This window comes from Staurois parvus, unplaced genomic scaffold (assembly GCF_062004578.1).
Source record: "Staurois parvus isolate SC_StPar_1 unplaced genomic scaffold, SC_StPar_1.0 ptg000525l, whole genome shotgun sequence".
Lineage (NCBI taxonomy): Eukaryota > Metazoa > Chordata > Amphibia > Anura > Ranidae > Staurois > Staurois parvus.
Window position 1 is genome coordinate 6,424,744 of NW_028318321.1, and position 16,898 is coordinate 6,441,641.

The 16,898-nt window shown below is 40.3% G+C and overlaps 1 protein-coding gene across 1 annotated transcript in view; it reads left to right on the forward strand.

Moving 5' to 3' along the window:
* Nucleotides 1-1,260: 1,260 nt before the first annotated feature.
* Nucleotides 1,261-16,898, forward strand: part of LOC149451707 (B-cell linker protein-like) — a 189,684-nt gene continuing 174,046 nt past the window's right edge. Inside the window, 2 exon segments of the mRNA XM_089690287.1 lie at nt 1,261-1,411; nt 1,414-1,471. Of these exon segments, the coding sequence (XP_089546413.1) occupies nt 1,261-1,411; nt 1,414-1,471 (209 nt within the window).

Genomic DNA, 16,898 nt, shown 5'->3' on the forward strand with positions numbered 1-16,898 from the left:
CTCTGAGTCATTTATTTGCGTGTTTACAATACAGCCTAAGCTATTGAGCTCTGTAAACAACAGTTTATTTTACTGGTGCTGATAAGGCTAGCATGGTTGGGAATGTAATGTTTCCCATAACACTTCCATTCAAGGCATGCCATGTGTGACAACTGGCACATTTACTTGTGCTCTCATCTATACTGTCAAGTCATCAAATGGCTGGTGTGAAAACTGATGATATGTCAGCAGCTGCAGAGCAAACAGTAGCTAAGATGGCAACTGCAAAAGATTAGAGGGTTTAGTTCTGCTTTAAACATACAGTATATTATTACAAAAATTATTTAATTATGCATTTGCATTCAAATTTATTTAAAATTCCAATGACCACAAAAATTGTGGGATTTTTTAGGAAGGGTAGGGGGGAGATAAAATGTTTTGGGTTTATCCCTGCCATCTAGCCATTGCAAATACAATTTCAGTACAATAAAATTTCATCCTCCATGTAATTTTTTCCACTAAAAAACGAAGACTTGCACTTGCTTCGGTGGGTAACTTTTAAAAGCTGAACGTACTTTGACTACTTCAATACCATCATATTTCTTCATTTCTATAAACTGTGGCAAAAAAATGAGATCATTCTGCTATCCTGGTATTTTTATTTGATGTGTTTTATAATATAAAGCAAAGGAAACAATTGCTTCAAAATGTGTGCTCTTTTGGTCCAAATGCTTAGGCTTGCATGATGGAGTCATTGTCAGTCAAACTACTATCACAACTCTGAAAAATGACCTGGAAAAGATGCTTGTATAAAGATGGTTAGGAGAGAAATTCATAAACGTTTGCCAAACAGCTTAATCACATTCCTGTACTAGGAAAATGAGTGACTTTCCACATTTCCCTACATTTGATCATCAAAAGTAAATATATGTACAGCTCCTTTAAGAGTGACTGTTCGATAAATTAATACGTTAATATTTATCTCTCTCCTACTAAGGAGGAAAAATCATGTACAAACTTGAAAATACACAACCAGCATGCAACATGAACAGAATAATCACATGTTATAGAAAAATTCCCGTATCTAAAGTTATATCATTTTTGTATATCTTTAAAAACAAACATAGAAATGTTATTTTGGCTTTGTAAAGTGTACACAGCAGTGATATTTTAATTGCACCAGGTAAAATCTGTACTACAGACTGAAAGGACTGAGGATAGCTGCACTGGCAGGCTGTGATCAGAATTAACATTAGCTTCTTTAATAATTAACATAAAGAAATGAGGAAGTTTGAGCCAAGCCTAGTCACAGATCAGAGAAGTTTATCAGTAGCATTACCTGCGTTGTTACTTGTTTATGAACAAACTAGGTACATAGTGCAACTGGAGAACAGGGGGATAACAGAAAGCTTTTCCTTGCTGGGCCAGGACTCGGTGAAGAGAAAATGTATACAGGGCAAAGTAAAAGTCCGATTAAAGTGAAACCTCCATGGTATGTCAATATTTTTACTCTATATTTCATATGAAATTGTACAATGTGTTTATTTAATATCTCTAAAGGGTGCATAAATGGATTACTGAACAGCTAGTATGTCCTGCTAGCAGATGGGCATGTATTCATGTGGACAAACGGAAAAATGTTTCAATTTGAAGCCCAACTTTTTACGTGAATAGCATGGAGAAGGGTTAGGATCTCTCTAAAGTTTGGTCAGGGGCAGCGCTGGATCAGAGGACCTTTTAGGTCCCATAAATGTGGAGAACTCTGTTTAGTATTGTTAGTATAATGGTCATTGAGGCAATGTCCACTGACCTCCCAAGAGCTGACAGATTCCAGCACTTATGTCGCAGAGAAACATATTGGATTTATACCCTGGACGTATTATCACCTGGAGGTCTGAATGAGGACGTTGAGATTCACACTATTCTACAGAATTATACCCCCTCCCTTTTTTCCTGGTTCTAGCCCCTTCCCAATTGCTACTTGTATCTGTTAGTCTCATTTTTCTCCAGATACAACCCCCATTTTTTTTTTTTGAAGACTATAATTTATTGTTGTACACAGGGGCGGACTGACAACTCATGGAGCCCCCAGGCAATAGGGGATCATGGGGCCCCTGTGTCCTTGCCCAAACTCAAAAAAACTATTACAAAGGTACCAGGGGCATCTCATGGGGCCCCCTACTGACCTTGGGCCCTCGGGCGGTGCCCAAGTTTTCAAATGGTCAGTCCACCCCTGGTTGTACACCATGACTTTTATAATGGTGCAAATAAACAGTGAGTTATTCTCCAGTTCATTCATTTGTCTAGTCCTCTATTTGTTATGGATATATTTATTCATTTTGCCAGTATAGTCTGTATATTGAATACCATGTAATCTCATGTATTGTATTCCATACTTGTATTCTTTTTACTTATTGTTATTTAGCCTACTGGGATACCCTCAATGCTGCCCTACAACATCCTGCTTACAGACTTTCCTCCCCCCCCACCCCCTCCCTTTCCCTCTCCCTCCCCTCTCCCCCTCTTTTTTTTTTTCCCTCCACTCCCCACACACTTTGCACCTTTTTTACATTCTTTTCTCCCTAGCACAGTTCCATGCCACCCCCCCCATTTTTTTCTTTAATCATTTTTATTTTCCATCTTTTATAATTATTATCTCTTATACATTTGTTATTTTTTTGTCCTCCTCTCCATCTTTTAATAGTTCGTTTCTCCCTTGACCTCCATTGTTTGGTCTTCAGGGGGTGTTCACTTCCATCTCTTCAGGCCGCCCCCTCCCCGCCCCTTCTTCCTATATATTTGGCTCCTATCACTCGTTGGCATCGGTCTTGAAGAAGGAGCTCTGTGCATGCTCCGAAACCATCACCGTTCCACGCCTGTTCCTAACCCACGTCACTTCCGGTTGCGGTCTCCTGGACAGCGTGCGCTCCAGCGAGCGTGCCAGCGATCACGGAACTTGTGGTGGCCATCTTGGACACCTGATGCTCAGCTCCCCCTGCAGCTGCTGGCCAGAACAACGGATTCTTGCATGGTGGATTGAGCCTCTGCACTCTGATAATTTTATTGAGTGCCAGAGTGCCAAATAGCATAAAATGTGCCCATCAGAATGCTGCATATTTTATGTTAAGGAGCACTCTGATTAGCACATTTTATGTTAAGAGGCACTCTGATGGGCCTATGAAAAAGGTACCAAGGGCATCTCATGGGGGCCCTCTACTGACCCAGGCCCTCGGGCAGTGCCAGAGTTTCCAAATGGTCAGTCCGCCCCTGGTTATGGGGCACTCTGATGGGAATGTCTGATGTAAGGGAGCACTTTTAATGGGAATGCCTGATGTAAGAGGGCACTCTGATGGAAATGCCTGATGTATGGGGGCACTCTGATGGGAACACATTACTTAACGGGGCACTCTGATGGGAATGCCTGATATAGGGGGGTACTCTGACGGTAGCAACTGATTTATGGGGGAAGTCTGATGGTGGCCCCCAATGTAATAAATTACTCTGGAGGGGGAACCTGATGTAAGGGGGAACACTAATGGGGACATTTATTTTCAGACCTCGGCCAGATAATTTTAGTTACTGGACCTCCTTGAATTTTGATTCAATACCCCATGCTGTATGGTATGCAAGAAAGGTAGGAGGAGGGTAGAGACGTTTTTAAGAATAGTTTGCTTTATCTTCCACTTTTAAAAAAAAAATCCCCTGAATGAGGAAAATTCCCCTTAGACTTCTTGTCTCTATACCAGGTGTCCTTATTGGAAGATTTCCCCTTACCTTTTGCTCTGGGGAAATCTCTAAAATATTGGATTTTCCATCACTTTTTTTCTCAGTGACAATGGTCAGCAGTGCAGAGGGGTGAATCTCTCCAGTGGGACAGGGACGGCTTTAAAACTTGATAGAGGTTCCAGACCTTCTTCACTCCATCCAAAACTGTAAAAAAAGTTTTAATGTTAAGATACACTTTAATATGTTTCAGTTTATAAACTTAAATACAAGACCGCCCATCTGTTGGCAGGACATGCTAAAACCAACTGAATGAAAAGAGAGTTTAAACTTAAGTTGGGTTTTAACATCATGATATTTCCCATTGAAAATCATTTCTAATTTAGCTATTGTAACCATCAACACTGCTTGATGCCCTTTTAGCAAAAACTATTGAGAATGAATTCTTCAAAAATAACCTGCCTTGGTGGTGCATTAACCTGATTATAGGCAGGTTAATAGACAGAAGGCCAATTTCCAAGGCTTGTTTGATATGCGACTGCGCTCTCATTTCACATTCACTTTATTTATTTGCCAACAATTATGTTGTCATTCTGCGATCAAACACCTTTTGCTCATGAAAGCTAGTGAAAGGGCAGAAACGCATTTGGAAAATTAAACATAAGACGATTCTCCTGCAAGCTGTAATTTAAACCAATTACTCTGCCCCTTCATCTTCACATCACATGCAGATGAGGTCATGGGATTAAACTGGGAGCCATCATTCAATTTAACAATGTTTCTTTTTTTTTTTTAACAGTTTGCATAAGGCAAATGGTTATAGCTTAAAGTAGGAGCAGGCAACCTGCAGACTTTCAGCTGTTCATCTTCTGGGTACAGAGTATGTATATACTGTATGTAAGTCTACATACACACCATAGGCCTGGCCTGAAGTCAGCTCAAAGCATTTGCGTTTAGCAAAAAAAAAAAATTAGAACAATGACCACGCATTAAGAACCACATATGTGCTGTGGCACTTACTTGAATGTGCGTCTGCAATTATTGTTTTCCCTTAGTCCCGCTCCAAAGTCTCAAAAGTAACCACTGATTGTGCCAGTGAAGTCCACTTCATACAGCTTCCTGTGTTGATGTGACAACCGTGCTGCACTGTTTCTGAATTCAGGGCAGCACTGTCAGCCTCATGTAGTCTCTACCTGCTTGCACTATATTTGGATGAGAAGATGTGGCTGTGGGCTTGGATATTGGTATTCTCACTTCTGAGTTACAAGTCTGTAGCTTTTAGCACCTAAACACACCTAGTCCTGGCTACTGCTTTCTGGATTGGCAGTACTGCCTCTGTTGTTGAAACCCTCCGCTGTGAGCTGTAGTGTCTGGGAGGGGGAGCATTTTAGATAAAAAAAATGAAGCAGGATTTGGCTTAGTCAGGGAGGATAAAGGAAGTTTTTTATTTGCTTTATGAGTCTTTATGAGTCACAAAGCAATTTTATTTGAGGACTGTTTATACTGTCAGACAGGAGCCTTTAGATGTTCTTTAACCACTTTGGAAGGTTTTACCCCCTTCATGACCAGGCCATTTACTGTAGTTGCTGTAGTTGCTGAAAACAAAAGCACACAGTTACCAGTTCCAGTGACTAGTCTTGGCTTCTGTGTGGTGTTTGTTGGACAAAAAGCTTTTTAAGTGACTTCAACTCTGGTAAACTCCTGATGAAGCAGTAATAGTAGACAGCAAAATGCGTTGGATCAATCCTGCCCCATTGATATGGAAACAGCACCTGGATGGATTCCTTACATGCCTATATATTAGTATTTGTATTAAATATATGTACATGATGGTAGTGAGAAAATGGTCATAAGGGGAGGCTTAAAGTGTTACTAAACCCAAAATAGTCAAATCAGTCTGTATATGCAGTAAAGCATGCTTGTTATACTCACTTTGGAACATAAAGGGTTAATCATCTGATTTGTGTAAAAAGGCTGTTTGATCCTTTCTTCTCTGCCCTGCCTCTTGTTCAAATGACCACCTGATACAAACTGAAGCTGTAGCTCCATGCACGTGCTCAGTTTGTTGTGTATTGCTAGAGTGTTTTTTTTTCTTGGGAGAGTGCATGTGATCAACACAAGGCCAAGCAGCACTGTCCAGACAGAGGGTCAGGGGATTTCCATCCTCCTAGAGAAAAATCCTCCTACAAGCTTTAACCAGTGTTCTGCTGAAGTCATAAGACTGCTCTAACAGTTGATGAGAAAAGGTATTTAGCAGTTTATATGTACTAAAATAATTGCACTTCCATGTACTGTGGGAGACCAGATATAGTGAATGCAGGGTCCTGGGTTTAGTATCACTTTAAATGGAGGAGATGTACTGCTGTTTCATCTAAAAAAAAATTTAAATGAGCATTTTATAAAATAATTTTAATGGTTATTTAGAATAAATTGATATTTTAAAGACTGTAGGACTTGTGTATATGGTGCCTTAAAAGTCTGCATTTTGCCTCTATGCATTTTTTCTGTATATTTGTAATGTAGGACCTCTCCACCATGAGAAAATTATCATAAGAATGCAAAGCCCAGCACTGTCAACCATCTTGTTGGCTTCTTTAATTTTACTCACAAATTAAGACAAGACTAAATATATTCTTCCTTCAAGTAATTTGACAAATGGTAGACAGCACAGTGGCTTAGTGGTTAGCACATCTACCTTGCAGCAGTAGGGTCCTCAATTTGAATCCAAGCCAGGATGCTATCTGCATGTAATTTGCATTCTCTCTCTTCCTGGGCTTTCTCTAGGTACTCCAATTTCCTCCCATACTCCAAAGACATGTTGGTAGGTTAATTGGCTCCGGTATGTGTATATATGCATATGAGACAGTATATAAAGCATTGTGTAAAATGTTGGTGGTATATAAATGCCTCTCCCACTTTTTAAAAGCTGCAGTTTTAAAAAGCATTCACAGAGCTTCTTACCAACTTCTGGCTTCAAGTGGGAAATATGCAATATAAAAAACTTTTTTTTATTACCAAGCATAATACATAAAGAGTTGATCGGGCCTGCAAAATAGATTCATTAAGCCATATGGAACAACTGATTTCTTGGGAGAATGATAAATCTGACCATTACGAGATCACATTGACCGTGTGGACATATTTCAGATACTCTTCAAATTTTGCATCCTTTTTGGGTTGAGCAACCTGACAACTTCACAATTAGGTGTGGTTTCCCCTATTTGGCTGATTGGGCTCTGTGGAGATGTCGTTGGTCCCAGCCTTCTCCTTCTTCCCCTCTTTACCTACATGGAAGAAAAATATACAGTATTTGAAATATATTTTAAAAAGATTCTTCCCAAATATATTGACATATACTGTATTTGAAATACTAAAATTTTGGCCATATTCAATATATTTCAAAATATATTTATATATATACATACATAATATATATATATATACTGTATGTTGAAATGCGTTTTTTAATAAAAAAATATAAGAAATTTTTTTTTAAAAAACACATTTCAAATATACTGTATGTCTTTAAAAATACAAATCTACATTTTTGGAATGCATTTACAAATCTATGTAAAAATATATGTTAAAATTACTTTGTGTGTGTATATGTATATATGTGTGTGTGTGTGTGTATATGTATATATACATGTGTATGTATGTATATATATATATATATATATACACACAAAGTTATTTTAACATATATTTTTACATATATTTGTAAGTGCATTCCAAAAATGTAGATTTGTATTTTAAAAGAGATACAATATATTTGAAATGTATTTTTAACAATATTTTTCATTTATTTTTTAATAAAAAGGCATTTCAACTTACAGGAGATAGAGATGAAACTCGAAAAATTTGAATATCGTGCAAAAGTTCATTTATTTCAGTAATGCAATTTAAAAGGTAAAACTAATATATGAGATAGACTCATTACATGCAAAGCAAGATAGTTCAAGCCATGATTTGTCATAATTGTGATGATTATGGCTTACAGCTCATGAAAACCCCAAATCCACAATCTCAGAATATTAGAACGTTACATACAATCAATAAAACAAGGATTGTACAAAGAACAATATCGGACCTCTAAAAAGTATAAGCATGCATATGTACTCAGTACTTGGTTTGGGCCCCTTTTGCAGAAATTACTGCCTCAATGCGGCATGGCAACACAGTTGCAAGAAAAAGTATGTGAACCCCTTGGGATTACGTGGAGTTTTGCATGAATTGGGCATAAAATGTGCTCTGAACGTCATCTAAGTCACAACAATAGAAGAACACAGTCTGCTGAACATAATACTACACAAACATTAGATGTTGCCATGGTTTAATTGCACATAACATGTAAACATTCACAGTGCAGGGAGGAAAAAGTATGTGAACCTTTGGACTTAATAACTGGTTGACCCTCCTTTGGCAGCAATAACCTCAACCAAACGTTTTCTGTAGTTGCAGATCAGACCTGCACAACGATCTGGAGTAATTTTGGACCACTCCTCTTCACAAAACTGTTTCAGTGTAGCAATAATCTTGGGATGTCTGGTGTGAATTGCTCTCTTAAGGTCATGCCACAGCATTTCAATCGGGTTGAGGTCAGGACTCTGACTGGACCACTCCAGAAGGTGTATTCTGTGCTGTTGCAGCCATTGTTTTGTTGAATTACTTGTATGCTTTGGGTCATTGTCCTGTTGCATCACCCATCCTCTGCGGAGCTTCAGTTGGCGGACAGATGGTCCGAAAAAAACTCACATTTTTAATGTGAATTTACACAGCTAACGTTACCAGCGTTATTAAAACGCTCTGTGTGCATGGAGCCTAATACTGCTATGACACATACAGTTGCAAGAAAAAGTATGTGAACCCCTTGGGATTACGTGGAGTTTTGCATGAATTGGGCATAAAATGTGCTCTGAACGTCATCTAAGTCACAACAATAGAAGAACACAGTCTGCTGAACATAATACTACACACACATTAGATGTTGCCATGGTTTATTTGCACATAACATGTAAACATTCAAAGTGCAGGGAGGAAAAAGTATGTGAGGCCCTAGCTTAATGACTTCTCCCAGAGCTAATTGGAGCCAGAAGTGAGCCAACCTTGACTTCAATCAGTGTGATGATATTGGATGTGTTGCTGACAGCTGTCCTGCCCTTAAAAAGCACACACCTGTTTTGGGTTTACTGGTTTCAAGAAGCACTGTCTGATGTGAACCATGCCTCGCAGAAAAGAGCTCTCAGAAGACCTATCAAGACCTATCAAGAATTGTTGACTTGCATAAAGCTGGAAAGGGTTACAAAAGTATCTCCAAAAGCCTTGATGTTCATGTGTCCACGGTAAGACAGACTGTCTACAAATGGAGAAAGTTTAGCACTGTTGCTACTCTCCCTAGGCGTGGTCATCCTGTAAAAATGACTGCAAGAGCACAGTGCAGAATGCTGCATGAGGTAAAGAAGAATCCCAGAGTGTCAGCTAAAGACCTACAGAAATCTCTGGCACATGCTAACATTTTTGTTGACACATCTACAATAAGGAAAACATTAAACAAGAATGGAGTACATGGGAGGACACCACGGAGGAAGCCATTGCTATCCAAAAAGAATATTGCAGCACGTTTGAAGTTTGCAAAAGAGCACCTGGATGCTCCACAGCACTACTGGCAAAATATACTGTGGACAGATGAAACCAAGATTGAGTTGTTTGGGAAGAACACACAACACTATGTGTGGAGAAAAAAAGGCACAGCACACCAACATCAAAACCTCATTCCCACTGTAAAACATGGCGGAGGGAGCATCATGGTTTGGGGCTGCTTTGCTGCCTCAGGGCCTGGACGGATTGTTGTCATTGATGGGAAAATGAATTCCAGAGTTTATCAAGACATTTTGCAGGAAAACGTATGAGCATCTGTCCGCCAACTGAAGCTCCGCAGAGGATGGGTAATGCAACAGGACAATGACCCAAAGCGTACAAGTAATTCAACAAAACAATGGCTGTAACAGCACAGAATACGCCTTCCGGAGTGGCCCAGTCAGAGTCCTGACCTCAACCCGATTGAAATGCTGTGGCATGACCTTAAGAGAGCAATTCACACCAGAAATCCCAAGAATATTGCTACACTGAAACAGTTTTGTGAAGAGGAGTGGTCCAAAATTACTCCAGATCGTTGTGCAGGTCTGATCTGCAACTACAGGAAATGTTTGGTTGAGGTTATTGCTGCCAAAGGAGGGTCAACCAGTTATTAAGTCCAAAGGTTCACATACTTTTTCCTCCCTGCACCGTGAATGTTTACATGTTATGTGCAATTAAACCATGGCAACATCTAATGTTTGTGTAGTATTATTTCAGCAGACTGTGTTCTTCTATTGTTGTGACTTAGATGACGTTCAGAGCACATTTTATGCCCAATTCATGCAAAACTCCACGTAATCCCAAGGGGTTCACATACTTTTTCTTGCAACTGTATAATACGTCTAACTTTGCTTTCATGTCTGCAACTTCAATGCACTATATGGCTTGTACCCAGGGCCAGTGCTACCACTAGGTGAACTAGGCAGCCGCCTAGGGAGCACTGCCAGGATCGCTCTTACACCGACATGTTCAGTATTTGATTAATTCCCTGGCTCCCTGCTGCCGAGCGCCATTGGAAGAGATCGGGGGCAGGGTAATCAAACTGTGTACAGTCTGATCCAAGAGCGATCCTGTGTCATCTGCTGTATGGAGGGTCACTCCACAGACAGGAATGAGAGCACAGCACAGCCTGCAACATTCTAGTTTCCCACCTGTAAGTTCAGGGGGGGCCTACAGGCCAGGGGAACTGTACATATTGAAAGGAGATGGGGAAAGCGTAACAATCATTTGTGCTGAGATGAGAGGTTTGTGATGGAGGGGGGTTGGGGGCTATTAGTGCTGGGAAGGGTATTGGGGATGATGGGGGGTGGGGTGCGGACTTGTGATAGGGGAAGGAATGGGGGGATATGTGCTAGAAGTAGGAGGGAAGTTTGGGGGTTGGGGGATTTGTGCTAAAGGGGGGGGGGGATTTGGGTAAGGTGAGAGAATTTTTGCTGGGAATGGTAATTTGGAGAGGTTTTAGCTAGAGGAGGGATTTGGTGGAATTTGTCCTAGGTGGGGGGATTAAAGCAAGATGATTGGTGATGAAAGGGAGGATTGGGAGATTTGTGCTAGAAGGGGGATTTGGGTTGGGAGGAAGGATTTGTGCTGGGACAGGTAATTTGGAGGGGGTTGTGCTAGGAGGAGAGATTTAGGGGGATTTGTGCTAGGAGGCGAGATTGGGGGGGTTTATGCTAAGAGGGGGGATTTGGGGGAGAGGATTTTGGCTGGGTTGGAAAATTTGAAGGGAAAGAGGATGTGTGCTAGGAGGGATGATGCAGAACTACAAGTGAAGTTTTATTTTTTTTTGGGGGGGTGGGGGTGGAAATAGCTGGTCTTGTCTAGGGCACAAAGTAGCCTAGCACTGGCCCTGCATGTACCTTTTTTATTTGGTTTAAAAACCAACATAATACATAGGGAAAATTAAAACAAATACATTCTTTAAAAAAAATGCAAGTAAAAAATCAGAGAGTTAAAAGAAAAAGCAGAAAAAGAAAAATGGGAAACAGAACACCCAAAAAACAGAACACTCAAGGGGAAGGTTGGGATTTATCTTCCCAGCTATACTCTGATAAAGGTGTATTTACACTAGGTACAGTATTTCTCAAGTAATGAGGAAATAAAAATTGCAGGTAATATTAAATACATTTAGGAATAGCTATTCATTTCCCATTAATCATGTACTAGCTGTACATAGTTTACCTAAATGACAAATACCGATTTTAGAAATCTTAACTGGGAATAAAAAGCCAGAGTTAACTGATGTTATCTCTCAGAGAAATGTGCAAAGTTAAATCATTAGTCTAACTGCACTAAATTGGAAAATCTCAATAGGTTGCTGTGTGAGTTGATGTGAGTTTTTGGTATAATGACATCGGTGTTACTGTTTTCTGCATATTAGTATTGGCACAACAAAATAGACATGAAGGGAAGTCCCCATACCATAGCCAGAATGTAGGGTTGTGTACTGTGTGTTGCTTATGCTGCATACAGTACACAGCACTGACAGCGGCCTCATGTATTAGTAAAGAAAATGGTTAATTTGCACTAACTTGGCCCAAACTAACTATTTAAAGTTAAATGAACCACGGAGTTGGACTTTAATTTGTTGGTCAAGTCCATGTAATTCAGCTAGAGTATCTAACACTACCTCCTTCCCAGACTGACAATGCTTCTGTCCAAGGTTGGCTTTGTTGCTCCTCCATAGATTGGAGACACCCTAAGGCTTGGTTCACAACTGTGCTTGTGGTGCCACTGCGAGACCCGCACAAATACGTGCGCCGCACCACCCACACAGAGGAATACGGGACCCACAGGAGGGTGCCATTAATTTTAATGGCACACCACCCGCACTTGAAATTACAAACGTACTGGGAACCTCAGTTCCCGTGCGAGCTGCAATATCCCAAGTAGTGCAAGGACTTCTTCCCTGTGTGTCCCGGGGCAAATGAATGGGCTCTTGTGCCCATGCAAATCGCGGCCGCACGGCTGCACAGATGTGAACCACGGGTAAGACAGGATGTGTGTTACTGGCTAGATCATTAGGTAAAAATAGGCTAACAAAATTAAAATGAATGCAGCCCAAACATACACAGCTTGGTATGTTGCAATATATTACATTTTATTTCCATAATATTTTATTTGTTTATTTATTGTTTTACATACAATAAACAAGGCCGTAGTATTCAAAACCCAAAGGTACAGTCAGTTAAGGGCAAATAGTCACAAAAAACAAAGCATGCAAAACATCAGTAGTTGAATAAGGAAACAACAATAAAAGGAATAAAGGGCAAACAAACTGATAGAGATAATATTAGTTATAACTTATAACTATGGTTTGCAACATTTTTGTTTTTGGGTTTAATATCACTTTATGTCCAATGGTAAGTTCTATCTACACCTTACAAAATGAAAAAAAGAAAAAAACTAATGCAGCCATCACATCTAAGAATTGGTTGGTAACCTGCAATTTAATAAATTATTGCTTTGGGGTTTAGATATGTTTTAGGTAGACTCTTCTAGATTTTGCCAGTCATGCAGTCATTTTTTTACCTTTATATCCACTGATGATAGCACCATATTGGGACAAGTGAAGCTATCCTCCTCCTGTAATGGCCAGCCAGCCCATGGCTTTCACCCATAAGAAATCCCACACGTGAACATGTTTGGATAGAGTAGGGAAAGATTGGGGGGGTCACTGTTTGTGTCCTATTGTGGAGATTTTGTTTAACTTCTTGTCCTAAAATTGCAACAGGAAGTAAGAAGACATTTCTCCAATATGAAGAGAATCCTCTAGTACACAGCTGTCGCTGGAACAAGTGCCCTAAGATTCCTCCTTGCCTCTTGTTCTGGTTACAACTGTAAAATTTCAGATTTCCCATTGTTTCTTATCGCATTGATAATGTCACCAGGGTAAACACAGCCCATGAATCTCCACAGTGGGCACACAGACAGCAATAAATATTTTGTTTTAACAGTTCCCTATTCTATCCAAAGCCAAAATAAAACATAATAAAACCACTCAAGCTCAGGGACTGTTTTCTTTTTTTTTTTTTTTTTTTGTTGCAAGAATGCAGATAACAAATTGCTACAACACTTGGCCAGTAGAACAATACAAAATTGAAAGCATACAGTTTGTTAGTATTCCAGGGGCAGTTTTAATACTGTACAGGGACAGCAACTTTGTCCCAATGCCATTTTAAAATGGCAACCAAACTCACAGGTTCTCTCGAGTCCCAGAAGCATAGTCACTTAAAGTCAGGGTCCAGCACTAAGCCCAGTAGCTCAAACGATTCACCTCTAGGCTTTGGATTCTCCTACAGATCACTCCATTGCAGTATGAATGTAAATACAATGCTTTCACACTGTGTTTACATAGAGTAGTGTACCATGCATGGTAGAGTAGTGGCATCACAACTGACATTACTGCACTCAAAGGCTGGGACAGTGCTGTTGCAGCCAAGCTCAGTATGGGACAAAAAATAGGCCTTGGCATTTTAGATTGAGCATCCTCGAGCCTGGGGGCCCTTCCCTTGGAGCCCAGTGCCAGGGCCTGGTCCCAAGTGCATCCTTTGCTACAATGGTAGTTCCGCCACTAGTTTTTTATTATTTTTTGCTATTTATTTATTACAAATGTTCTTTTTTTTCTTCTTTTTTAGGAGCCCGGGGGTTTTGGTGAGATATCAGGGGTCTGAACAGACCCCCTGACATCTCACCTTTGAGACAGAGAAATGAGATTGAGGGCACAGCCCTCAATCATCATCTCTACAGCCTCAGCAGCACTGAATGAATTGACAGGAATAGCTCTGTACAGAGCTTCCCGAATATTGATAAACTGAAGTATAGTAAACACCGGTACCGATCACTGACTGTCTATTCAGACAAGGAAGGGCCCGGTAAATGTCACATTTACCGGCCCCATCCCAGGTCTCCATCTGAAAGATTGCCAGCAGCATCCGGCAGGAGGGAGAAACCTGGCATTGCTGCAGGGTATGGGGGGGGCAGCAACCACAGGAGAGGTACACAAGAGCCTGGGGCAGCAGGGGGTGGATAGGAGGGGCGTTGGGGTGGCATATATAGGAACCGATCCGTCCGTTTCTTTACTGCAGCCACTGAATGCCTACAGGATGGAGAGGAGGAGCAGGAAGAGAAGAGAAAATGGACAGATCAGTTTCTCTATATGCCGCCCCACCTATCCAGGCAGCCTGGCCCACCAGCCCAGTGTACGGCCAATTCAGGCCTGGTTGCAGCTCTGTGCAGCCTCTCCCGACACCTGATATAATCAATTAAAACACATACGTTCACTTTGAGCTTTATTGTCCCACTAAATTAATAAAAGTTGCACAAATGTGATATTATTTTAATCAGAAGATTTTATGGATTATAATTTGTGGCAAAAAATTTGGGGTGAGCAAATTACATAAACCAAACAAAACGAAAAACATTTGCTACCAAATTTAAGTCCTATCTGTCCTGGAAAAAGTGATGTATACAGTAATACTGTATAAGGTAGACTCAAAATGTTAAAGGTAACAAGTGTGTAACCATTTCATCTCTAATATGAAAAACGTTCTGGGACTCAATAACATTTAGAGAGAAAAAGGTTCAGGGACTCAAGTGCTAATGGATACTTTTATCTGAGGGTACAGTACTAATATAATCTAGATAAAAAACAGACACATTAAATCTGAGATAAGAAAAAGAAAAGGGGCTCTGTTCAAGTCCTCCCTCATGATTAGTAGATCCCAAAGATAAATATTGGTAGCTTTCATTGGACGGTCCAAAAAAATACTTTCTAAGCATTACTATTTTTTTTTTTAGCTGACCCTTGGATACTAACCAATTCCACCTAAGACTCTATTACAAGTCTATAAAATGTATTGTGCAGCTTTCTGTTCCATGCTTATGTCCTTCAGGAAGTTTACATGCTGCAATCACAAAAGACTGAATACACAATAAAGGTACAAATATGTTCACTGTCAAATGCAAAAGGATTTATGATTTTGAACGGCCAGTCTTGTGGAACTAGGACTTAGCTACCTCTTTATTCATCTGTACTACTTTCTGGTTGAACTGCTTGCCTGAAGTTCTGCCTATACTGAAAACTCTTGTAAATGTTCCATGCACTGACAGAGTGATTCTGGATTAAAGTCAACCCTACAAAAAAAAAACATGTATTATGATTTGGATACAGTAGGGATGGGTTCTATTAGGATGCTATTGTTGTTTGTAGTAGAGTGAGGACAGATTAGAAAGTCTGACAATGTTTGTATGCAGTCTGTGTCTTCCTATCCAAATGACATCTGTTCTGCTTATTTCTTGTCTTTCTGTGCCTTTCTGTAGTGGTGACAACCTCACCCCAATTTCTTGTCCTGCTGTGTTAGGGAGTGGGAGTGAGGGGAGATCTATCTAATAGGGATCATTGGCAAATCAGATCAGGTTATAGCAGGGGCGGACTGACCATTTGGAAACTCGGGCACTGCCCGAGGGCCCGGGGTCAGTAGGGGGCCCCATGAGATGCCCCTGGTACATTTTTTTATAGGCTTTTTTTAGTTTGGGCAAGGACACAGGGGCCCCATGATCCCCTATTGCTGGGGGGCCCATGAGTTGTCAGTCCGCCCCTGGGTTATAGTAGTTACTGGAGTCGCTGTAATTATCGAATGGGTTACTGTAATTGTGCTGCCATAAATTTAAAAAAAAGACTTTAAATTAAAGAAGAATACAGGTCAAAACCTAACAAGTCTTAAAAATGCTGCCCCCCCCCCCCCAAACAACTATTCTGACTAACCTGCGCAAGGAAAAAATCTGTATACTTCCCTATTTTAGGCTGCTCCAGTCACAAAATCTTCCCTGTGTCAGCCAGCAGTGGCTGACAAAGGGAAGCTGATCACATGACCAGGTGAGAGTAGCCTGAAAATAGGCAAATATACAATTTTTTTTTACACAGTTTAGCTGGAATAAGTGGTAGGAGGGGGGAGGGGGTATTTTTAAGACCAGTTAGGTTTTGCCCGGAATTCTACTTTAAGATGACTATATTTAAATGAGGGAATTAGGTAGAGAAAAACATGATATGGTTCATATGGAGTATACATTGAATGCAACCTTCTGAGTACAAAATGAGAAATATTAAAGTGATCCTGTCAACAACTTAAAAAACTGAAGGCAAAAAAAAAACATATGAAACAAATCAGGTATTTTGCATGCTTACTTGCATTTTTTTTTATTTCCACAATTTATTTTTATGCAATATGGTAATGAACTTGCTAGAAAATGTCACTGGTCCATTCCCTACCATAGCCCCCCATTACTTACTACCAACAGCACATTATAGCCCTTTCCTCATCTATGAGTGTCTAATTACTGTCTGTGCTAGCCAAAACACTCTGCCCCCCCTTCGCCTCCTTATTCTACTAAAGCTGCTGACACTACATCCAAGATGGCGGTGCCGACCAGCAATTTCAGGGCTTTTGGATGTCTACACTTTTACAGGAAATATCATGCTTAAAATAGAAAGAATGGGTGGATGGTAAGCGCACAGGCCAAAGCAGCAGCTCGCACAAAAGGATAACCTGCTATATCCT